The sequence below is a fragment of the Camelus dromedarius genome, chromosome 29, assembly GCF_036321535.1.
Source record: "Camelus dromedarius isolate mCamDro1 chromosome 29, mCamDro1.pat, whole genome shotgun sequence".
NCBI classification, from domain to species: domain Eukaryota; kingdom Metazoa; phylum Chordata; class Mammalia; order Artiodactyla; family Camelidae; genus Camelus; species Camelus dromedarius.
The window spans coordinates 27233351-27259379 of record NC_087464.1 but is presented as its reverse complement, the minus strand read 5'-3'; the positions used below and the strand labels follow the sequence as shown (position 1 = coordinate 27259379).

General features: G+C 42.4%; 1 protein-coding gene and 1 non-coding gene across 2 annotated transcripts in view; one reads left to right on the top strand and one right to left on the bottom strand.

The window, feature by feature from the left end:
• Positions 1 to 387, bottom strand: part of ANP32A (acidic nuclear phosphoprotein 32 family member A) — a 33784-nt gene extending 33397 nt beyond the window's left edge. Inside the window, exon 1 of the mRNA XM_010977951.3 lies at positions 250 to 387. Within this exon, the coding sequence (XP_010976253.1) occupies positions 250 to 303 (54 nt within the window). The 5' untranslated portion in view covers positions 304 to 387. The remainder of the gene's footprint in view (positions 1 to 249) is intronic.
• Positions 388 to 820: 433 nt separating this feature from the next.
• On the top strand, positions 821 to 9653 carry LOC116149407 (uncharacterized). The gene is made up of 2 exons (XR_010378370.1): positions 821 to 4957; positions 5676 to 9653. It is a non-coding gene; the product is annotated as an uncharacterized LOC116149407 (transcript).
• Positions 9654 to 26029: the final 16376 nt, after the last annotated feature.

Sequence of the window (26029 nt, the reverse complement as noted above, 5' to 3'; positions counted from 1 at the left end):
ATGGGTGCACACTCGCACGCACACTCGCACACGCGGGAGCACACGCACAGGTAGTCACACCAAGGGCAGCGGCGGCGGCAGCCGGAACACGCTCGGATGGCATTGCAGCCCCCAACCCTGCAATTCATTTGCAGCCCGACCCCCAAACCCACGTCTCCAGGCTCCCCCCAAGAAAAAGTGCCTCCCCCAGCGCGCACACACACAAAGTAGGAGAATGGACCGACGGAGATATTTTTGGCAAATGCTCACATCAGAGGGCGTCCTGTTCCGCAGCTCTAAATGAATCCGTTTGTCCATTTCCATCTCTCGCGCTCTCTCTCTCTCTCTCTGCAGAGGCTCCCGCGCCGGCGGAATTCAGTCAATAAACCCCGAACCCACGGCCGCGCGTTTTAGGACTTTGAAGGCTCAACCAGCTCCGCTCGGTGCTCGAGCCCCCAGCACCCGCGGCGCACACTAACATGATCGCCGTGGAGGCGGGACCGGCGGCCCGCGGACGAGTGGCAGCAGCTTTGGCCAATCACCGCCGAGGGTCTCCGGGCACCAGCCAATGGCGGCGGAGGCGGCGGGGGAAGGGACCAATGGGCGGGCTGCGCAGCCGGCCAGGGAGGCTCAGCCATTTGGTTGTGGTGCCGGAGACGGACCCCTTTAGATTTCGGGGCGGCTGAGGAGCGCGGCGGCGGCTCGAGGCTGAGCGAGGGGGTGGGCGGGATGGCGGGGGAAGGGGGGACTGCGCCTGGAGGGCCGAGCCGTCGGCCGCGCCAGCCTGCCGCCGCCTCAGCGTTTGGCCGGGGGCGGGGCCGCAGGTGCGTTCTGCGAAGGGGAGGGCGCGGCCGGAGGGTCGGGGTCGGGTCCTCGCGGGGTCGCTCGGCTGCCCGCGCCGCAGCCCTGCGTGGTGGGCAGAGGCAGGCGGCCCTGGGCCTGGGGGCCGCGCGCTGCCCAGCCAGCGGACGAAGGGCCTGGAAAGAGGGGGAGGGGTCGAGGGTGCGGCGGGGGAGGGGCTGGTCATTTTCTGGGTCCCGCGGTGGGGCGCGCCTGCTGCCCGCGCGGCTCCTGCGGGGTTCCCACCCCGGGCTGCGCCTCCCGCCTCGGCGTGGTCCAGCCTTGGCCAGCGTAGCCCCTCGGATGCTTAAGTGAACAGACAGCCAGACGCGTCCACCTTTGGACGACTTACCTCCCGGGCTCGACCCTCTCCGTGGAGGGGCGTTTCAGTTTGCTGTCGTATAAGGTCAGCTTGGAAGGAGTGATCACCGAGAGGCACCCAGGATCTTGTTTAGTCAATTAATGAGTGAGGACCATGGACTAAAAATCGTAGTTGGATATTTTGAACATTAAAAGACGGAAAGGGCAGATGCTGGTAATTCCTCATTTTCTGGACCAGTCGTCATTTGTGGGCTTTATAAACGCACAGTTTATTTTAATCGTCCACCCGAGTCATTTGGTTCAATTTGGAGCACTTTGTACAAGTTTTACGGTTTGCTTGCTTTGGGTTTTCTTGAATCACGTTAGTTGTAAGAGACCTTAAAGCCTTAATTCCCACTTGGTTACCAATTTCTCATGGCCAGTGCTAGGACCTAAGTTGTGTACTTAGTTGGCTGCCTATGTTTGGTAATAAATCATGGGGATTGTTGTCAACGGGACAGATAGACCTCCACACAACGGTTTTTCGATCTTTATTTCTACACGTCTATACTCTTCCTCATACACTCCAAGGCAGTTCTTTTGGATACATTGTGTTTATTTTTCAAGGACATAGGTTCAGGGGAGAGAGAAACCAATATGTGTGTTGCAGATGTGAAATATTGTTACATAACACCAGTACAATTTCATTCTTGAACATACAGAGTTAGGAAATAAAAAGTGACAGAATGTAAATAAAAGGCACATATTGAATGTTTACACTGGGGAAGAAACTGTAATAACTTTAATATTGTAACCTGATGGGGTGCAAACGTGAAATCCTGCAACTAAACATTTTACTCAGTAAATTCTTATTGCAGATAAAATATTAAGTGGAATTTGATAAGTGATCATGTTTACTCTTTGAGTAGCTGGGAAACAAGTAGAAATGTAAAGTCATTGTTTTATTTCATCTGTATAAATAGCAGAGAGTAATTTATTTGACTGGTTGACTTAGCTGGCATTTCAGTCTTCCTCGATTTTGTTAATCTTATTGAAGTCAATTTGTGTAGTTGATATTCATTCTTTTTTAAATTGTATTGGCTTCGTTGTAAAGCACACAGGGACCCCAAATTACCTCTCTTCGCCAGAGTCAGTTGTTATTTCTGGATATGGTATTTCAGGTTGTTTCAAAACAGAGCTCTTCGTCACAAACACATTAAGCCAACATGATGTATAGAATTTGTGTAACACAGGAGTCCTGAAGTTTGTTTATGTTTTCTTTGGTGATAAATGCTCATCTTCAATTTAGAATTTTAACCACAGCTGAGTCCACACCGCTAGCAATGTGATATGGGACAGTGCCTTTGCAGAGAAGTAATCTCTTAAAAGCCACCCAGTCAGGTGCGGAGATGTTCCCCATCCAGCTCTGCTAAACGGAGGCAGATGGCTCACTCTGTTGCACAGAGACTGGAGAGGGTGACTTGGAAGCCCAAATCCCTATTAAAAGGCATGTACAGGAACAAATTGAAATTGAAAAAGTTGTGACTTGATTACTAGTTGAAATATTAAATGTAACAGTTTTCAGGTAACAGCTTTTATATTGGTATTAAAAATTTGAAAGAAGGCTTCGCTAGATGCCAGTCATTGCAGAAGTTGAAATATCCAAAAAGTGTATATAGCCAATTGAAAACTTCCCATCTTTCCAACAGACTTTGAAAGAAGAGATTTTTCTCTCACTTTCCCAAGTAGATTTGTCTGTAGTTTATTTCTCAGAACATTTTAGTGATTTTGATTTTTTTTTATTATCAAAAGGAAATAGGAATATAGCTCAGCCAAAGCTGAGCCATTTGCCCCAGGCTGTTTAGCTAGACATCAGAACAACAACAATACTGCCCTTACATTCCCTGATTACAGAGGTGTTTTTTTTAAATTGCACTTCATTGTATGTTATAATGAATAAATGCCCTTGAATGGCTCTGAATATTGGAGATACAGTAAGAAAAGAAGCCCCGTATCAAGGAATCTTGGCTGAATTTTGGGGTGGAGTGGGAAAAGGATGAGTTCCTAACTCCTGAGTGATTCTACAGTGGAGTTAGGTCATGGAAGATACAGCGTCTGTAACCTCTGGAACAGGATTTGATTCACAGTGAGAAGAATGAATGAGATATAATTCAAAGGGTTGAGCCCCTAGGGAGAAAGATGGCCTTCAAGTAAAGAAAGATACCTTCCTTCCTTCTAGAATGTTTTCCTTCAAGAAGCATTCCAATGAGCAGCCTGCCCTGTTCTCTAAGAGGTAGATGCAATGGATGTCCTTAGCTTCTTGACACATTTTGGAAAGTACTGTTTTATGAATAACCCCCACTACACTGCTTCCATTACAGCTCGTTTGCCCATGTTTGGTCTCAGAGATGGAGACCCTCTGGTTAGCATCCTTCTTATGAGTCGAGTTAATGTATTCATGGTCCAGCTTTTTATTCTTCAGCTTAAATCACATGTCCTGGAACCTGGCCATAGTACTTTTTCACCTACATCATGGTTCTGCTGCCTGGACCCCAAAAGACAATGATATGGAAAGACTCCAGCTTAATTATGTTCTCTTTTGTCTTTCTATATAAATAGCTTTTAGAAATGTAGATTATTCTTTTTTTGAAATTCATTGTAGCAAGCATGAAGACTACTACTGCGTTTTGATTTGAATAACAAAGGCATGTTGAGGTCCAGTATTTAAAAGTTAACTATTCTTAATTCTCTTGCTTGATAAGGCATTGGATGATTTCATTTTTCAAATTATTGAACAGTTACTTTATCAGTGGATTGGTCATGGAGAAAAAGTACTGTCAAATGAAAATAGCCATTATATGTGATTTTAAAAATTAATAGTAAAAATAATAAAAGCAGCTTAAAGATAGTTTATTTTGAAAAGAAAAAAACCTGCCACCCACAGACTTGCTTGGAACTCACTCGGAACTTTGTGAGTCTGTTTATTAAATATGTTTATTAAAGGTAATTTGGGGGTAGCAATAGGAGGAAAGTTGGTTTACCATTCACAAGGAAGAAAACCATAGCTATAAGCTCTTAATTTTAGTGTTAAAATATAGCTAAAAAGTTAAAAAAAATTCCTTAAAGGCAAATAATGGGATGAGGGGCCATAAAACAAGACAACTGAGGACAACCTAAGTAGAAAAACGAACGCAGTTAATTTAGAATCTACGAATTCATTTTCATCCACCTGGTGCTGAAGTTCGCCTCTAAGGAGAGAAGAGTGCTGCCTATTCAGGTACAAGAAGCAGAGATCTTACTTTCTAAGAACTTTTAACACATTTACTACCTGCAAAGAGTGTTTATAAGTTTCAGCGTACATAGTAAAATTGTCCTCTTGACGGCCTACTTTGCAATGGCCGTTATTATTTGTATCTATAAGTAATTATTGTGAAATATATATTCTGCAATTCTTGAATTGGAGATCAGTTTAATACATTCTGAGAAATTGGTAATTTTTAAATTATTTCTAGTGGAAATATTAGGTCCTCGGGAAAGTACAGCTGTACCTTAAACTCCCTCTGAAAATTCTGAATCCTAGCAACGTGTATATAAAATTACACATCCATTGAACGTAAGCAAGTGAGAGCCATGTGAGGACCCTTACGCAGCAGAGGAACACTGTCCTCTGAAATCATTTTGCATGCCTTCTGTAGGAGGATTGTATCATTCCTACATCTATTTACTCAAAGGCAACTTGAGTAAGGGTGACAAATACTTTTTACTAGGCTGGACCAACTCAGCAGGTCTGTTCGTGCGCATGTGGAGAAGCAGTGCTGCAGAAGAGGCGGGACAGCAGGTGAGTAGCAAGCGTGTTGATCACAGGGTGGTAGCACTTGCAACAGCTAAAGGAAGAAGCAAAGGGTGTACTCGCGTCCTCGGGAGGGAAGTCTGGGCGAGCACGCACCAGAAGACGTCTGTCTATCTATCATCTATTTATTTATTTTTACAAATGTTCTCTATGGGCGATGAGGTGGCAGGGTTTTTTGTTTTTGTCTATGTTTTCTAAGTTTTTCAGTTAATAAATAATCTTTGCAATAAGAAAAAGTTATTTTAATGGAAAATATAGGTGTAGCAGATGTGGGTGTGTTTGTGCTAGTAGGAATTCTTAGTTGCAGACAGAAGAAACTTACCCTGACTGATACAAGCAGTAGGCAATTTCTTTTCTTTCTGTCTTTTTTTTTTTAGATTGAAGTACAGTCAGTTACAACGTGTCAATTTCTGGTGCACAGCACAATGTCCCAGCCATGCATATACATACACATACTCACTTCCATATTCTTTTTCATTAAAGATTATTACAAGGTATTGAATATAGTTCCCTGTGCTATACAGAAGAAATTTGTTTTTTACCTATTTTTGCATATAGTGGCTAACATTTGCAAATCTCAAACTCCCAAATTTATCCCTTCCCACCCCCTTTCCCCTGGTAACCGTAAGATTTTTTACTGCGGCTGTGAGTCTGTTTCTGTTTTGCAGATGAGTTCATTAGTGTCCTCTTTTATTCTTTTTTTTAGATTCCACATATGAGTGATATCATATGGTATTTTTCTTTCTCTCTCTTGCTTACTTGAGAATGACTATCTCTCGGTCCATCCAGTAGGCAATTTCTTATAAGGCTATCAAAGACCCAAAGGACAAGGTACAGGAAAAGAGCAGGAAGTGGGACACTGGGCGACATGGAGCAGCCAAGATGGTACTCCAGGTAGTCTTCAGAGGGTCCCATGCCTTGGAAGTAATCCCTAGGCTGTGGGCTCTGCGCCCCTCCGTTGCTGCGAATGATCTTTCAGGAGCCTTCATTTTTGTGTCACCTCCTCAAGGTTCAGCGCCCTTGGCAGAAACATTTGCAGATGCCCCAGCTGTCAGGGGAAAAGATCACCGGCCCCCTCCAGCTCCTACAGTGGGGTGTGCGACCCTGCCCCCCATCTGTTTCAGGATTCTGCCCACGCAGAGTATTCTGGTGCTAAATGACCAAAAGCAAGATCCACGGGAGTGCTCTGACTAAACAGCTCTGTGAAGGGTGCCTAGCACTCCTAACTAGCCCGGTCCGGGCTCCTCCCCGCTCTCTGCTGCTTACCTGGAAGATCTGCATGGTCTGAGTGTTTGTGTGCCTCCCCTCGACAGTTCACGTGTTGAAACCCTAATCCCGACAGTGTCGGTCTTGGGAGGTGGGGCCCCTCCTCCAGAGGTGACCAAGTGAGGTGAGCCCTCGTGACTGGTATCTGTGCCCTTGCTGAAGGGGCCCCGCAGAGCTCCCTAGCCTTTCGGCCCAGGGCCTGCGAGGACACAGGGAGAGGCATGCAGCCCGGAAGCCGTCCCTCACCCGACCGTGTGAGCGCCCAGCCTCGGACTCCCAGCCCCCAGAGCTCTGAGAAGTAAACATCTCTTTCATTATAAACCACCTGATCTGTGGTACTTCGCCATAGCAACCCAAACAGACTAAGACAAGACCGCGTCACTTCTCCAGAACCCACCTGAAACAGAGCTAATATCTGAAAGCTTTAACTTCCTCTCGTTGCCTCCCTCTCCAGACCCTGGGCCAGAAGAAGCAATGTGTTATTGTTGGTGTCAATGCCACACTTAACAAAGCAGAGCTGGTAATAACTTTAAGACTTTGAGAAGAAGGAGGATCCCCAGCAGAGATAATTGGTTTTAAACTACAGGGAATTTAGTCCTAAGGGCTATGCTAAAGATAGGAGTAATCTGCGCCTTGTATTTCACGAATAAATGCAGAGATCTCTGGACATCAAGTGATGTCAGATCCTGAGGAGTGAGGCGTCACTGCTGGTGGTTTCCGCCTCCTGCTGGAGCACATGTTCAGGCTCGAGTGCAGAACTAAGCCAAGGGTGTGAGAGGGAAGTGGGCAGTGGTCACAGGCCCAGTAGGGTTCACAGAGGGATGCAGTCACTCTGCGGACCGACGATTTTGAAGAAAAAACGCTGATGGTGTAAGAAATGCCGAAAACGCAAACACATCAAAGAGGCCCGTATTCCTGGGAGCAGAAAGGAAGGTCGTCGAGGACCTGCTGGTAGAAAACAGAACAGTCTTGGGACACTGTCCTTTCTCTTGCCCCTTTCCTTGCAGGTCACTTCGTTTAAATTGCTTTTCAGCTGGAAAAAGTGAGTGATAACCTTGCAAGGACTCTAAGTAGTGTTCCAGAAATTCAGCTGTTTTCCAGTTCTATTTCTACAGCGACTGAGGCGTGGTCTCATTGTTACAGATGCAGTAACTTCCCTCCTGAGGTGCAGAGTCTGGTGTTGACATCACAGTGCTCTTCGAGATCAAGTGTTTTAGTAGAATTTAACTCTTTGTCAGGTGATTTAATGAAAGCTGTTTCAGATTGCTAATTATTCAACAAAATCCATTTCCTCTTCTTCCCTGGGCACAAAGGTTGACTGTGCTTCCCAGCTGCCCTTGCAGTTAGGTTGGGTCACGTGACTGAGTTCCAGCCAGTGTTGCCACTTCCAGGGCTGAAATCTCAAAGGCATGCTGACTGAGATGGAAGTGACAGAGGGCCGACCATGGGACTTAAGTATCTGCAGAGTTGGTATCTGTGGCTGGTCCTGAACCAGTCCCCCATGGACACCAAGGGACGACTGTGTTAGGTTCAAGTACATAATGAAGAAAAGATCATTGTAAGGGAGTCTGTATAAATGACATGCAAGTACATCTCACAGTAGGTATAAAATAAATACTTGATTTCTCATCAAGAAGTGAACCTCCCTCCCAAGCTCCAGACTGACATTTCAGTTGTCCAAGGGACATTTCTAAACAGCTTTCCTACAGGAACATCTGCAGAGCATTTCCAAGCTGAGATTATGTATATGTATGTGTGTAAGTAAATGCTTTGAGCACAGTGGACACTCTATTTTTAAAGTCCGTTTGAAACACATGACTTTCATCTTCAGTGTCGCGTAAACGGCAGTAGGGTGCTTGGGAAGCAGGGATTGGTAAGGCACTTCTCTATTCTCTCCAACATGAGGGAAACAAAAATAAAGTCTTATTTCTGTGACCATCACACAGAAGCTTTTCAACTATAAAGTTTTCATTTTAGACTCCCACTCAGGAATCGTCTTTTACTTTAGGCTCCTACTCTGGGATTGGATCATCTTAAAGGACAGTTTGTAGGGAGATGGGGTTACAGAGCTCCCTAATCTCGTGTCTGTGCCAGCTTTCGTGAAGGTCCACAATATTTATTCCTTTGGGTTTTACATTCATCAAAAAGCAGGAAAGAATGAGATGGCAACACTCAAAGACCTGAAGCCATAAAATTTCTGTAAGAAAATACAGGGGGTAAACTCCTTGACATTGGTCTCGGGAGTGATTTTTTTTTTTTGGATTTGACACCAAAAGCAAAGGCAACAAAATAAAAAATAAACAAATGAGACTACGTCAAATTAAAAAGCTGCACAACAAAGGAAACTGTCAACAAAATGGAAAAAGCAACCTACAGAATGTGAGAGATCTGCAAATCACGTATCTGACAAGGGGTTAAAATTCAAAATTTATAACCAACAATTCATGTGACTCAATAATAACAGCAACAAAAAGAATCTGATTAAAAGAATGAGTAGAAGAACTGAATGGACATTTTTTTCTAAAGAAGACATGCAGATGGGCCAACAGGTACATGAAAAGGCACTCAACATCCCCAGTCACCTGGGAAACGCACAGCGAAACCCAGTGAGCTGTCATCTCACACCTGTTAGAATGTCTGTTACTGAAAAGACAAGAGTTAACAAGTATTGGCAAGGATTTGGAGAAGCTGGACCCTTCGTGCACTGCTGGTGGGGATATACATTGGTGCAGCCACTGTGGAAAACAGTATGGAGCTTCCACAAAAGATTAAAAATAGAGTTACTGTGTGATCCAGCAATTCCACTCCTGGGTATATACCTGCAGGTGAAAAATCACTATCGAAATGATATCTGCATGTTCATTGCAGCATTGTTTCCCAAAGCTAAGGTATGGAAACAATCCAAGTGTGCATTGATGGATGATGAATAAAGAAAATGTGAGATACTAAAAAAAAGGAAATTCTGCAATTTATAACAACGTGAACTGACCTTGAGGGCATTATCCTAAGTGAAATAAGTCAGAGAAAGACGAATCCTGTATGATTCTGACATACAGGTGGAATCTTAAAAAAACTGAACTCATAGGTACAGAGAACAGATTGATGTTGCCAGAGGTGGGGGGTGGGGACATAATGCACAGCATGGTGACTAAAATTGGTAACACTGTATTGTGTATTAGAAAGTTGCTAAGAGAGTAGGTCTTAAAAGTTCTCATCACAAGACAAATGTAACTGTTTGTGGTGATGGATGTTAACTAAGAGTATTGTAATCATTTTGCAGGATACACATAAATCATCATGTTCTGCACCTTAAACCAACACAATGTTATATGTCAGTTATATCTCAATAAAACTGGGGAAATCTTTAAATTTTTTAAAAAAGAAAAGATGAGATAGTGAAGCTCATCTGTTTTACCTGAAGGAAGGCTGAGCACTTGTACCTCTGTGTTCTGACTCTGACCTAAAAGATCTAACTCTTTGTCTGTAATGCTCTGTAAATATGAAAATCAACACACACGTGTTTTAGTTTCACTCTAATTATATGAACAGGAAATTCAGCAAAGATTAGAATTAATATACTTTATTAAGCTATTAACTGTTTACAGGAGGCATGAAAATAAAGGACAGAACTCTATAAAAATATAGGACTTTCGGTTTGGAATTTCAGTGGGAGCATCTGGAAAGAGGATCTTTTTTTTTAATTTTTTTTTTTCCAATTGAGTCTTTTTAAAAAGAATTTTTTTTTATTCATTCACTCATTCATTTTTTGGTGGGGGGAGGTAATTAGGTTTCCTTATTTATTTACTACTAGAGGAGGTGCTGGGGGTTGAACCCAGGACCTCGTGCATGCTAAGCATGTGCTCTGCCACTTGAGCTACACCCTCCCCCCTGGAAAGAGGATCTTTTGCTTAGCCATGCACTGCAGCTAGAGATAAGAGAAACATGGTTCCTTGAATTCATTCCTTTTAAAAAATGACCCTCTTGATTTCCAGCTCTGGTTATGATGGAGCACCTGACATTGGGCTCCCCTCCGTGCTGTGCACAAGAAAAGCTAGCTTAACTGTGTAAACCAGTGATTACAGGCGCTGGACAGCAGCCAAGGCAGAAGAGGGAAGCACGTGAGGCCAGCTTCATGCTGGTCCCAGCAGAGAGGCAAGGCCCAAGCGAGGAACACCAGGGGCTCTGGGCAGAGGAAATGGGGACCGGAGTTCGGGCCTGCTGATCCAGCTGGATGTAGAGGGCAGGCGCCGTAGAGGAGGGGGCTGCAGAGAAGAACCCCTGCAAAAGTGTGTAAAAATCCCTCCTGGGCACTTGGCCCGCTGCTGAGACGTGCGTGAGCGGCAGACTCCCAGAGACCTAGCAGAGAACAGTTTCTGGGAGGCTGGTGGCTGAACAGAGATTCCAGAGGTCTCACACTATGGTGAGACGTGCGGGGTTAGGCCCAGCCTACGCAGAAAGTGTGAGCCCTCACAAACCCCTAGGCATTAATGGGGATCCAGAGAGGCCACATCCTAGCTGGAGAACCATGAACTAGCAGTGTTACCGATATGATTAAGGACTAAACGTAAACAGACACTTGCTGCCAGAAGAAGGTTCAAACACAGAGGAAGACAGTGCAACCCAGGGTCCCTTCAGTCTGTGAGCCACGGTCCTAACCAGCGGACACACACATGCAACCAGCCGCTGCGCACGCAGAGAAAAAGCAACCAGGTCATCATTGAGTAGTAAAAGAAGCAGTCCCAGAGTTGACCCATGTATTAGTTATCGCACAAAACCTTTAACTACACTTAGTATGTTAAAGAAATTGGAGGAAAAGAAGAACTTCATGGATAAAAGAGTACTTCAGTAGTGAACTTAAATCTATGAATAAGAATCAGATAGGCGTTTAGGAATGCAGATTGAAATCTGAAAGTAGGAACTAGTTGAATGGTTTCAGCATGAGTCTAGGCTCAAAGATAGTCACAGAAAATACTTAGACTGAACACAGAAGGAAAAAAGTACTTGAAAAAGAGTAAATATGAGGGAGATTTGGGGCACAGGCAAAAGGTTTAACATCCACGTGACCTAAGCCCCAAGAGGAGCGGAGAGAGACAGGACATGGCAGTACTTGAAGAGTGATGGCCGAGGATTCCCATAACCTAGTGCACGATAAAGCTCACACATTCAGCAAGCTTCACAAACACCAAACAGGAAAACCGCACTGAAGGACTCCATCGTCAAACTTCTGAAAACTTGAGATGTAAAGAAAATCTTTAAAGTAGCCAGAAAAACCAAAACCAGTATCTCCTGGGGAAACTATCATAAAAATAATAGTTGATATCTTAACAAAAATCTATTGAACCTGAAAGACAATGAAATGGCATCTTTAAATTGCTAAAAGGTAAAACAAACAAAAAATCCTGTCAGCCTTGAATTCCACACCAAACAAAACAAAACAACAAAAACCAGCTCAAATATGAGAGTTAAAAAAAAAAGGTTCTCAGATAAAAAAGAGCTGCAAAATTGTATCCCAGCAGGCTTACAGGATTAAAAAAAAGTCCTAAAGGAGTTTGTTCAGGTTAAAGGCAAATGATTCTGCATGATCACGCTGAGTAAATACAAGACTACTGACTGCTGACAATAATAATAAATATTTGTGGGGTTTATGACATAGGGAACAAAATACATAAAATCAGTGAAAAATATGTGTGTGGAGCTAAACGGAGATAAATTGTTATAAGACTCCTGCTTTATTTGTGACAATGACAGGTTCACTGTAATAAGTTAATAATACACTTTGTGAATTCTAGGATTAGATGCTGAAAACCTGACAGTAAAACGAAAACAAAAATGATAAAGTGGAATATTAAAATACTTGATTAATGAAAAGAAGGCATGGACTGGGAGGGTACAGCTCAGCAGGGGAGCATGTGCTTAGCATGCAGGAGGTCCTAGGTTCAATCCCTAGTACCTCCATTAAAAAAATAATAATAAAAGAATTTTTTTTTAAAAAGAAGGCACGAAGGGAGGAAGAAAAGAACAGATGGGGAAAATAGAAAACAAATAGCAAGATAGTAGACTTAACTCCAACTTAATTATTTCATAATTAGAGTGAGTGTAAGTGTAAGGGGACAAAGCACCCAATTAAAAACACGGATGGTAGAAGATTTAAAAAAAAAGACCCAGTTATATGCTGCTTACACAAGACATTGCAAAATACACCAAAGTATGAAAACACAAGTAACACGAACATCATGTGACAGGATGAATTAAATATGTCATTTAAACAACTAACCAAAGAAAGCACATATGATTACATTAATATAATCAGATATAATCAAGTAATCAGAGAAAGTAAACTTTAAGCCAAGAAGCTATTACTTGAAACAAAGAAATTCCATATTGATAAGTTACCTCAGCAGAAAGCAATAATAATGCACCTAAGAATACAGCTTGAAAACGCATAAAGCAGTTGACCAAATAAAAGGACAGACAGATCCACAGTCGTATCTGGAGAACCCAGCACAGCTTTCCTGGTAACTTACAGAACAATCAAAAACTAAAATGCGGACTATCCGAGCAACACTGTTCAGCCTGTCTTACCTACCTGATCAGTGTTTATAGACTACTACACCCAGGTATACAGAGTACACATTCTCTTCAAGTACAAGTAACATTTATCAAATAAAACATAACAACCCATAAAGCAAGTTTCAACACATTCCAGAGGCTTACAGTCATGCAGTGTATTGCTGCTGACCGCCACAGAAGTAACTTAGCACATACTAACAGAACTGTAACTTCAAAGGATTTAGAGATTAAGGAAAAAAGCTTCAAGAATAATCCAGTAATCAAAGCAGTAATTACAATGGAAATTATAAAGTAAACTGAGCTGACTATAAAGGAAATGCAACCTATCAAAATGTGTGGGTGCAGTTAAAGCAATACTTAGAAATAAATTTATGGATCTAAATACTTACATGAGAAAAGAATGGTTGTAAATCAATGATAAGTTCCCAATACAAGGAGTTAGAAAAAGAACTTTTAAAAAATCCGAAGGAGGCAGAAGAAGGAAAATAATAAAAATAAGGGCGGAAACCAACACAACAGAACATGCTCCTATAACAGTGTATGTATGCAGCCAAAAGAAACGTAGGGGGTAAAAAGCCCTAGCGAGACTGAATAAGAAAAAGAAAATGCACGCACGCACACACACGCACACACACCCACACACACACACACACCCTAGTATCAAGAATGAGGTGATACTATGAATAACTTTGTGCCAAATGTGAGTATTTCGATGAATGGACAAATTCCTGGAAAAGCACGATCTACCAAAACACAGGCAACAAGAACAGAAAGTCCAAGCAGCCCCGTAGCAGTCAGACAAGCGGGCAGCAAACCTATCCAATGACGAACGTCTCTGCAAAGTGAACGCCAAGCACAGGCGGCCTCACGGGTGAAATCTGCCACACGTACTGAAGAAAGGGTATTAATTTACACAATTCTTTCGGTAAATAGAGGATAAGAGAATATTTCCTAATGCATTTATGAACTAAGCATCAGCTGGATGTAAAACTTTATAAGGATGCTACAAAAAAGGAAAATCGCAGACCAGTACCATTCACGAACATGGGCACATGTCCCTAAACAGAATTTAGCAAGTGAGGTCTGTTCCAGGGCAGCCAGGGCGGGTGAACGTGAGACAGTCAGTCAGGAAATCTGCCGCAGCGGGAAGGTGCAGGTGGAGACCCACGTCCTCCTCTCAGTAGATTCAGGAAAGTCGCTCAGCAAGAGCAGGCGTTCGTTCGCAACTCGAGCACCGTGGCCTGGCGGGGCAGGAGCTTCTTCAGCCCAATAAAGGAGATCCCGCAGCTGGCACTGGGTGGCTGTGGTGCAATGTGGAGAAATATGGCCCAAAAATCAGGAAAAGGCAAGGATTGTCACTGTTCCCACTTCTGTTTGACGTTTAATTGGAAGTCCTAGCCAATGTTATAAAGCACGAGAATGAAATGGGTATACAGGTTGAAAAGGCTGAAGTAAAACTGTCTTTACTACAGACAATATGATTATTTACATTGAAAATTCTTTAAATCTATGAAAAATCCTAAACCTGAAAAGTAAATTTAGGAACATTGCATGATACAAGGTTAATATACAAAAATCAACCGTATTTGTATATGCTACAAAAAAACAATTGAAAAAATGAACTTTAAAAATGCAACTTAAAAACAAAGTATTTGGGAGTAAATTTGATAAAAGATTTGCAAGACATTTATTCTGCAAACTGTAAATCATTATGAGGAAATTTAACAAAGCCCTAAATGAATGGTGATATATAGTGTTCATGAAATAGAAAATTTGATATTATTAAGGTGCGGTTTTCCCCAGTTTCACCTATAGATTCAACATAATCCTAATCAAAATCCCAAGCAACATTTTTATAGCTAATCAGCAAGCTGATTATAAAATTTATATGGAAATCCAAAGGACATAGCAAACACAATCTTGAAAAAGAACAAGAGTGGAGGACTTACACCACCTAATTATTCTGCGACAGCAATCAAGGAGACGGGCGTGCTGGTTTACTAGTGCACTGCAGATTAATGGAATGGAATAGAGTGCAGAAAAAAGTTCACGCATATATGAGAACTGATCTTTGACAAAATATATGAGGTCATTCATCAGGAAATGAAGATCTTTTTCAACCAAAATGTGCTGGCACAACTGGATAACTGGATATGGAGAAGGTAACCGTGGCCTCTGTCTCACAGCATTCACAAAACTGAGATGGATCAGAGATCTAAACAAAGTCTAAGCCTCTAAATTTTTCTTAAAAGAAAACATACAGGAATATCTCCATGAATTTGAGCTGGGCAAATATTTCAGATGGGACACAAAAGATAGTAGCCATAAGGTTTAAAACTAATAAATTAGATTTAATAAAAAGTAAACATTTCTGATCATCAACATCATTAAGAAAATAAAAAGAAATGCCAGAGAGTGGATGAATGCATTTTCAATACATACATTGAAAAAGGACTTGGATCCAGACTGAACAATCCCTACAAAGCAGTAAGGCAAAGAAAAAGCAGCGTATAAATGGGCAAAAACCTCAAACAGACGCTGGACAAAAGAGGGCATGCAAATGGCAACTAGCACATAAAAGAAGCTCATTAGACAGCAGAGATATTCAAATTGAAAACAATTCTCTAGGATGCCCTTTAGAATTACTAAAATCTAAAGGAATGACAGTAGTTCCACACCTCTGCCTCTTTCCCCTTCTTCCCCGCTTCCATTCCTTTTCCAGATGCTTCAGCCGGAGGCCAGCACGTGGAGCAAAGCCAGGCTGGTGCTGCGTGGAGTTCTGTGTGGAGGGACAGCCACGAAGGGTGAGAACGGTGCCCCAGCTGGGCAGGGAGGCAGCCACGTTCAGGGACAGGCCCACATGTTATACCAGAGCATAAGCAAGGTGAGGCGGGTGCTGACACAGAAGGAAACCCAGTGGTAGATGTCAGAGCTTGAACAGGAGAGCAGAGGGTCCATATGGGAGACAACTCAACACGGGAGTTCGGGCCTGAGCGGAGTGAGAAGAGGGTCCGTGTCAGTGTGGTCCAGCGTGGAGAGTCAGAGCCTAAGGGGACTGAGGAGGTCATCCACTTGGATGGGAGGCCCAAAGCAGGAGTGTAGAGCCTGAGCGAGGAGAGCAGGGTGTTCGGTGGAGGAGTGATCGGGAGAGGAGTCCCAGAGAGTAAGCACAGCGAGCGGGGGGGTGGTCACATCGGGGACACGAGACATTGGCTCCATTCAGCGTACCGACCCAGTAAGTACACAGGATGAGGGTAGCACACGTCGGAGAGAGGAGCTGCGGTTTCGTAGAGGGAGGAGACCGAAGTGAGCCCTGTGAGTTGGACTGGAATTGGAAGAACTGGTGTGGACTCACGGTTTCCAGCACACGCAGAGAGCCATGGAAGTGAGCAAAGACATAAGTGTATGTGTTCGGTGTGTGTGTTTCTACCCATCACATATTCCCTGTTTCTCTCCTGAGAAAGGCAGTGGGAACAGTGACGTGCTAATGGCAGTGAGCACACTAAGTGCCTAAATCTTGGTTTCTAAACACCATTCTCCATTAAAAGAAACTAAGGCTTTTTGGAGAAATGGCTGATTCCAGGGCTAGGCAGGAAAGGTTCAAGGTGATCCTCAACGTTCTTATTCCAGAAAGCAGAAAACTGTTTCAAGAATGGTAGGGAGATGTCAAAAGGGCGCAGAAGCCAGCTTGCAGGGCCAAGTCTGGTACAATTTGAGCATCAAAATAATGATAGATTATTACCCACTGAAGAACACGGGAAACCACAAGTTCACACAGATATAAGTGAATGTGAGCAAAGCGAAAGTTTGGGAAGCCGTGGAATAGTTACTTAATATCCGAGTCTTCCCCACAAATGCATAAATTACAAGGGAAAATAATAACTTCATAGTGAGGAAGACTTGCAAACTGTTCAAATGATCAAAATGAACATTATCAGTTAGGGGATAAATTAAAGTCGTGTGCCTTTTATGGTAATCTTGCCAAAGATGTATAACCTGAATGTAATTATGAAGAAAGATCATTCAACAATATAATTGGCATGGAAACTTCAAAACTTTAAAAAAGAAAACCTGTGATCTCCAGAATATATAAGCAGCTCATACGACTTAATAAGAAACAACCAAACAACCCAATCCAAAAATGGGCAAAAGACCTAAACAAGCAATTCTCCAAGGAAGACATACAAATGATCAAAAGGCACATGAAAAAATGCTCAATATCACTAATTATCAGAGAAATGCAAATCAAAACTACAACGAGGTATCACCTCACACCAGTCAGAATGGCCATCATTCAAAAATCCACAAATGACAAATGCTGGAGAGGCTGTGGAGAAAGGGGAACCCTCCTACACTGCTGGTGGGAATGCAGTTTGGTGCAGCCACTGTGGAGAACAGTGTGGAGATTTCTCAAAAGGCTAGGAATAGACTTACCATATGACTGAGGAATCCCGCTCCTGGGCATATATCCAGAAGGAACCCTACTTCAGGATGACACCTGCACCCCAATGTTCATAGCAGCACTATTTACAGTAGCCAAGACACGGAGACAGCCTAAATGTCCATCAACAGATGACTAGATAAAGAAGATGTGGTATATTTATACAATGGAATACTATTCAACCATAAAAACTGACAACATAATGCCATTTGCAGCAACATGGATGCTCCTGGAGAATGTCATTCTAAGTGAAGTAAGCCAGAAAGAGAAAGAAAAATACCAAATGAGATCGCTGATATGTGGAATCTAAAAAAGAAAAACAAAAACAAACAAACAAAAACAAAGCATAAATACAGGACAGAAATAGACTCATAGACAGAGAATACAGACTTGTGGTTGCCAGGGGGGTGGAGGGTGGGAAGGGATAGACTGGGATTTCAAAACTGTAGAATAGATAAACAAGATTATACTGTATAGCACAGGGAAATATACAGAAAATGTTATGATAACTCAGAAAAAAATGTGACAGTGAGTGTGTATATGTCCATGAATGACTGAAAAATTGTGCTGAACACTGGAATTTGACACAACATTGTAAAATGATTATAAATCAAAAAATGTTAAAAAATTAAATAAAAAACAATAAAACAAAGCATAAATACAAAACAGAAATAGACTCATAGACATAGAATACAAACTTGTGGTTGCCAAGGGGGCGGAGGGTGGGAAGGGATAGATGGGATTTCAAAATTGTAGAATAGATAAACAAGATTATACTGTATAGCACAGGGAGATATACACAAGATCTTATGGTAGCTCACAGAGAAAAAAAATGTGACAATGAGTATATATATGTTCATGTATAACTGAAAAATTTTGCTCTACACTGGAATTTGACATAACATTGTAAAATGATTATAAATCAACTTAAAAAGTGAAAAAAAAAAAAACCTGAGAACAGTTCCAGGTTGATGAAGACTAAAGAAATTGGACAATTAAATGCAACAGATTCTTGTTGAACTGGATCCTTTTACTAGAAAGTACATTACTGGGACAACTGTTGAACCTCGAACAGCGCCTGAGAATTAGAGGGCTGTGATGCAGCAGTGTTACCTTACTACTCATGATGGTCATGGAGGAAGATGTCCCTGCTTGTATTAAATACACACTAAAGAATCTGGGGGACCAGGTTGGCCACTTTTTCTAAAATGCTGAAAGAGAAATACTCTTTGGTGGAGGAGGGTATAGCTCAGTGGCAGAGCACATGCTTAGCATGCACGAGGTCATGGGTTCTATCCCCAGTACCTCCATTAAATAAAAAATAAACCTAATTACCCGCCCCCCCAAAAACAAATTATTCTTTGTACTGTACTTGTAACTTTTGTGATTGTGCTTTTTAAAAAATATTAAAATTATATGACACACACACAAAGATAATACCAAGTGTTGGTAAGGATGTAGAGCAGCTGCCCCACACTACTGGTGGATGGGTAAATGGCACAACCACTTTGGAAAACTATATGTCAGTTTCTTATCAAATTAAAGTTACACCTACCCTATTCCACTGAGAAGTTACTAGGGCCACAAACGGGCTTGTACTAGAATGTTCTTGGATTTATGTGACACAGTCCCAAACTGGAAAGAACCCAAATGTCCATCAATAAATGAATGGATAAGTTGCTGTTTATCCACACAATGGAATACTATTCAGCAATATATAGGAACTGTTGATGCAACAGCATGGTTGAATCTCAAAAGAACTATGTTGAGTGAAAGAAGCCAGATATAAATAAGTTTATACTTATGATTGCATTTATATGAAGTTGAAGAAGAGTCAAAGCTTCGGGGAAATGGGGATGGACTGGAAAGGGGCGAGAGGGAACTTTGCGGGTGTAGAAATGTTTTATATCTTGACTGGATGGAGATTATGGGAGTGTATATAGTTGTCAAAACTCATCAAACTATATACTTAAAATCTATGCATATTATTTGTAAACTTCAACTTAAAAGGCTAATTTAAAAAATTCACTGATTTATCAGCAGTGCTTATGCCTAGGCAGTAGGATTCTTTCTCTTCCCACATTATGTATTTCTGAAGTGTTTGAAGATTTTTCAACAACCATGTCTTTATTTAAAAGAGCCACATTTAGAATCTAAAAAATATAATTACATGAAACTAGCATTTGCCCATAGGGTGCTCAAGCAACTAGTTGTCTGGGGGGGGGGGGGAGGGGGGAATTAAGTTAGATCTACTCCTTTAAAAATATACCCCCGAAAAAAGTTCAGGTAAGTCAAAGCATAAAACCAAGCCATAATTTAAAATCGAGCCATAAATAATAGCAGATAGAAGTTGATACTTATCTGATTTCTGAATGGCAAATAAACTATTCAACACAATGTTAGGAACTCTAAAGGAATCGATTTCTGCTACATAAAAATATTGCTATATAATAAAATATAAACAAAATTAAATGCAACAGGAAGTTCGGGGATTTATAAAAACATAACATTTGACAGATTTATAGGCAAAGTATGTGAATTCTATAAAGGACGGAAGAATAGAGGAAAGGAAGGAGGGAAAGAGGAGGATAAGGGAGGGGAGGGGAGGGGAGGGGAGGGGAGGGAAGTCAGGAAGGAAGCGCGGGAAGGGGGCGGCGGCGGGAGGGAGCGCGGCAGGCTGATGCGCGCGCCAGTGAAAAGTGACCCTGAGCGGCCACGCACCCAGCAGCGCGCGTCACTCCGCAGCCCAGCCGCTGGGGGCGGGCGTGAGCGGCCGGGCGGGTTCCTGGTCGCCACGTGCGGCGTGCGCACTGCTGCGCTTCTGGAAGCCGGGCTAGCGATGTGCGTCAACAATCTTCACTGCACTTTCACCGTTTGAATCAGAAATGTCTCTTTGGAATCCGTCTAAAGGAAGTAGTGAACACGTCACTCTTTTCAGGATTATTCCTAACAGCCAAAACATACATAAACAAAAATAACCCAAATGCCAGCGTTATGGAACAGTTCGTTAAGCCATGGGGTATCTGATGCCTGTTCTGCCATTTGCAGCGAGTCTTTAATGACATTTTTAAAATGCTCGTGATAAATTCAGGAAAGCAAGCCTGGCCTCCCGTTTGGCTCCGAAGCAGACGTCTCGTCGGTGGGGAAGCCCGTCCCCAGACGCAGCACCCTTGCCCGCCGTCGGTGTACTGTGAATGGGCTGCACGTGAAATGGGGCCTCCGCCCCGTGTGCGCGCCTGTCGCTCGGGGCTGGTTCGGGAGAAGCCGGCGCGTCCGCGCCCGGGCGCGCGGGGGCTCGCACGGCGGTCGGCGGCCTGGGGCGCAGCGCAGCCGCGAGGCGGGCAGCGGACGGGGCGCCCGGGGGGCCGGGCACGCTCGCGCCGGCGGCGTCCGGCCGTCGCCCCCCTGGAGCACAGCAGACTCCCGTTACTTTCCGCCTTCCGGATGCCCCCCAAGTCCCTTCCCTGCAGCCCCCGCCTGGCGGGGGGGGGTGTCTGGGCGGCGCGGGCCCCGCATTGCGCAGGACGAGGAGGGGCGGGGTGGCGCCGCGGGTCCCCCCCGCGCCGCCTCCACCTGCCGGCCGGGCGGGAGGCCGCAGGCCGAACAGAAACGCGGTCTGCAGACGTAGTGTTACGTCTTCTCCTCATCAAGATCGTTCGTATTTTCACATGTGAGGCGTTCCCCGCTTATTTTATGGTACATTTGCAAAGCAAAACGTAAACTATGTAATTTAAACCCAGTTATACATCCATTTCAGAAAGTTTAGAAAATGACAACATTCAAGACTGTTCGCCTGAAACCTTCCTACATCGGGAGGGCTGTGCAACGGCGCAGCCGCCCCCCAAGTTAAACACAGAATTACCGTGTAGCCCGTCAGTGCCACCCCGGGCGTGTTCGCAAGAAAAATGTAAGTACGTGGTCACAGAAAAACTTGTGCACCAATGTTCGTAGCAGCGTTTTTAAAACTGAGGTATAGTTGATGTACAGCATTACATCTGTCAGGTGTAGAACACGGTGGTTCGCAATTTTTAAAGGTTATACTGCATTTATAGTTGCTATAAAACATCGGCTATGTTCCCTGCGCTGTACAGTACATCCTCGGAGCTTACTTATTTTATACAGAGTAGTTTGTGTCTCTCGATCCCTATTCCTATCTTGCTCCTCCCCCCTTCCCTCGCCCCACTGGTAACAACTGAATCTGTATCTGTAAGTCTGTTTCTTTGTTATTACATTCACTGGTTTGTTTTAGTCTTATTTTTTAGATTCTACATATGAATATATTATACAGTATTTGTCTTTCTCTCTCTGACATATTTTACTTAGCATAATACCCTCCAAGTCCATCCATGTTGTTGCAAATGATAAAATTTCATTCCTTTTTATGGCTGAGTAGTATTCCATTGTGTGTGTGTGTGTGCGCGTGCGTGTGTGTGTACCACATCTTTATCAATTCATCTGTTGGTGGACATTTAGGTTACTTCCACATCTCGACACTTTTAAATAATGCTGTGAACATTAGTGTGCACGCATCTTTTTGAGTTAGTGTTTTCATTTGGGGGGATCTATACTCAGGAGTGGAATTGCTGGGTTATGGTATTTCTAATTTTAGTTTTTTGAGAAACCTCCAGACTGTTTTCCCACAGTGACTGCACCAATTTACATCCCCACCAACACTGTATGAGGGTTCACTTTTCCTCAACATCCTCCTAACATTTTTTTTTTTTTGAAGATAGCTTTTCTGATGGGTGTGAGGTGATATCTCACTGTGGCTTTCATTTTCATTTCCCTGATTATTAGTGATGCTGAGTATTTTTTTTTTCATGTACCTGTTAGCTGTCTGTATGTCTTCTTTGAAAAATGTCTATTCTAATCTTCTGTCCATTATTTAACTGGGTTTTTTGGTTTTATATATATATATATATACACACACACACATACATATATATATGGTCGTATGAGTTGTTTATATGTGTTGAATATTAACCCCTTATCAGTCATATCATTTGCAAATATTTTCTCCCATTCAGTAGGTTGTCCTTTCATTTTGCCAATGCTTTCCTTTGCTGTGAAAAAGCTCTAAAGTGTAATTATGTCCCATTTGTTAATTTTTGCTTTTATTTCCTTTACTTTAGGAGACAGATCCAAAAAAATTTTTTTTACAATTTATGTCAAAGAGTGTTCCACGTATTTTTTTCCTAAAAGTTTTATTATTTCCAGTCTTACATTTATGTCTTTAATCCATTTTGAGTTTACTTTTGTACATGGTGTTAGAGAATGTTCTGATTTCATTTTTTTACATATGGCTGTCCAGTTTTCCCAGTACTGCTTATTCTATCTTTTCTCCATTGTATATTCTTGCCTCCTTTGTCATAGATTAATTGACCGTAAGTGTGTAGGTTTCTTTCTGGGCTCTCTGTTCTGTTCCATTGATCTATGTGTCTGTTTTTGTGCCGGTACCATATTGTTTTGATTACTATAGCTTTGTAGTGTAGTGTGAGGTCGGGGAGCATGATTCCTCCAGCTCTGTTCTTCTCAAGATTGTTTTGGCTATTTGGGCTCTTTTGTATTTCCGTACAAATTTTAAAGTTATTTGTTCTAGCTCTATGAAAAGTGCCCTTGGTATTTTGATAGGGATTGCATTGAATCTGTAGATTGCTTTGGGTAGTATGTTCATTTTAACAATAATAATTTTTCAAATCCATGAACATGGTATATCTTTCCATCTGTTGTGTTGCCTTCAATTTCTTTCATCAATGTCTTATAGTTTTTGAAGCATAGGTGTTTTACCTCCTTAGGTAGGTTTATTCCTAGGTATTTTATTCTTTTTGATATAAATATAAATGGGATTGTTTCCTTAATTTTCTTTTCTGATAGTTTGTTGTTAGTGTATAGAACTGTAAAAGATTTCTGCATATTTATTTTTTATCTTGCAACTTTACAGAATTCATTGTTAAATCTAGTAGTTTTGTCGTGATGTCTTTAGGATTTTCTATGTGTAGTATCATGTAATCTGCAAACAGTGACAGTTTTACTTCTTTGTTTCCAATTTGGGTTCCTTTGATTTATTTTTCTTGTCTGATTGCTGTGGCTAGGACTTTGCATACTATGTTGAATAAAAGTACCCAGAGTGGGCATCCTTGTCTTATTCTTGATCTTAGAGGAAATGCTTTCAGCTTTTCACCACTGAATATGATGTTAGTTGTGGGCTTGTCATATATGGCCTTTATTATGTTGAGGTATGTTTCCTCTATGCCCACTTTCTGGAGAGTTTTTCTTTAAATCATAAATAGATATTAAATTTTATCAAAAGCTTTTACTGATCTATTGAAATGATCATATGGTTTTCATTCTTCAGTTTGTTAATGTGCTGTATCACACTGATTGACTCACAGATATTGGAAAAGCCTTGCATCCCTGGAGTAAATTCCACTTAGTCATGGTGTATGATCATTTTTCTGTATTGTTGGATTGTTTGTTTTGAGGATTTCTGCATCTATGTTCATTAGTTGTACTGGCCTGTAATTTTCCTTTTTTGGTAATATCTCTGTCTGATTTTGGTATCAGGGTGATGCTGGCCTCATAGAATGAGTTCAGAAGCATTCCTTCTCCAGGAATTTTTTGGAATAGTTTGAGAAGTATAACTCTTTTCTAAATGTTTGGTAGGATTCACCTGTAAACCCATCTGATCCTGGAGTTTCCATACAGCTTTAAACTTGTAGCCCTTTCATGGACACCAGTTCTGATAGTGCACTGTGAATTAATACTCTTACAGGTAGCTAGTAAATAAAACGTAAGGAACTGTATGCTTTCTATTTTTATGAAGGTCACATTTGTTATGTATAAACACTTAAAATATGTTCTAAGTTTTGTAACCCTAGTTTGAAACCTGTATTTTATATTAGAGGCTTGATAAAAGGAAGATATATACCGTCTCCTTTATTTCCTTTGCCAAGCAAAAGCTTTTAGGTTTGATTATGTCCCATTTGTTTATTTTTGCTTTTATTTCATTTGCCTTGGGAAACTGATCTAAGAAAGTATTGCTATGATTTATGTTTGAGAATATTTTGCCTATGTTCTTTTCTTGGCGTTTTATGGTGTCATGTCTTATATTTAGGTCTTTAAACCACTTTGAGTTTATTTTTGTATATGGTGTGAGGAGGTTTTCTAATTTCGCTCACTCACACGGAGCTGTCCAGACTGCATATAAGCAGCAGCACAGAATCAGCAGCAGGTGGCCTGGTCTAGGGAGACCAAAGTGGGAGTCGGGTCACCTAGGTAGCCGGGGCTTGAGGGTCGAGACCCCAGAAGAGAGGGGAATACGAAGAAGTGAGCCTGAAATTCCGTTTATAATCCCGTCTCGACATTTGTTGACACCTAAACTGAGCTCATGAGATTCCAAGAAAATGACACAGAAAGCTGCTAAGGGGCTCAAGAGCTAAGCAGAGATTGGCAGCCCACACTTAATGAGGAGACACACATAGGGGTTTAAGGTTCACTGGTTCACCCAGGCACTGCTCTAGGGCTAAAGGCAAACTGGACATGGACCAGCTTCAGCCTGACCAAGGTGAACTGCCTTCATCTCTCTGTCTGTCAGGATGAGGAGGGCGTCCATGGTGGAAGGTGGCTCAAGGCACAGTGCAAGAGCCGAACACTGTGGAGAGGGTATTGCAGAGCAGAGCTGTTGCTGCAGGTGAGGAGGGTGTCCCTGGGGGAGGGAGGAGCAAGCTGGCATAGGAAGTGCACTCACAAGTAGGAGTGTCCCATCCTGGGGACTCCAAGCGCAAGCACGGTGAGGAGGATATCCCCAATGGAGAGGGGCAAGGGCTGTCTGGAGGTGTCAGGTCCTGAGCAGGGTGGGGAAGACGATCACATAGTGGTGATGGGGAGGCCCAGTTGGGGTCTCAGTGACTTAGCAGGGGAAAGGAGGGTGTCCACATAGAAGGCCTGCCTGGCAGTGGGTGTGGGAGCCCACACAGGGAGAGGAGAGTGTTCATGCAGTGGGCTGGTCTGATGTGAGAAGTCAAAACCTGAAAGGGAATTCTGCGTAAGAGAGGGGTTGGTGGCAGTGATGCAAATAACTAAACATACTAAGGATGAATGGAGCCACGTTTCTCCCTGTCAGAGAAAGGGGTTACGAACATGACCCAAATGAACCCTGTGATGTTGGACTGGAATTCAAGGTATTGGTGTGAGCGTATAGTTTTCAGTGTATATAGCCAGAGATAGAAATAAATGTGTGTGTGTGTGTGCATATGTGTTCTCTTGCTCTGTCTGCTGAAAGGACCTGGGAGAAGGAACATCCCAGTAGCAGTGAGCACAAGTGAGCCTGGGATGTCTTCTGAGGGAAAGCCAAGAGGCACTCAGAAATGAGGGAACTATGTCAAAAATGGCAATTTGAAGGAATTCCCGTTAGTCAAGTCAGGGACAATTTGAGCATCAAAATATGTAATGATAGTAATGGATTGTGACCATGGTATTTTTTTAATTGAAATACAGTTGGTGTGCAATATTATGTTAATTCAGGTGTACTACATAGTGGCTTGGCATTTGCATATATGATGGAATGATCACCACAGTAAGTCTAGCAGCCACCTGTCCCCATTCAAAGTTATTACAGTACTATTGACCGTATTCCTTATGTTGTATATTATATCTCTGTGGCTTATTTATGTTGCATCTAGTAAAGTTTTTCCAGAGTCCTGGATTCATTTATTTTTGGTAGTCCGTGCTTCTCAATATGACCTTCTTGCCTTAACTTTGTCATTGTTGATGGTAATGATTTT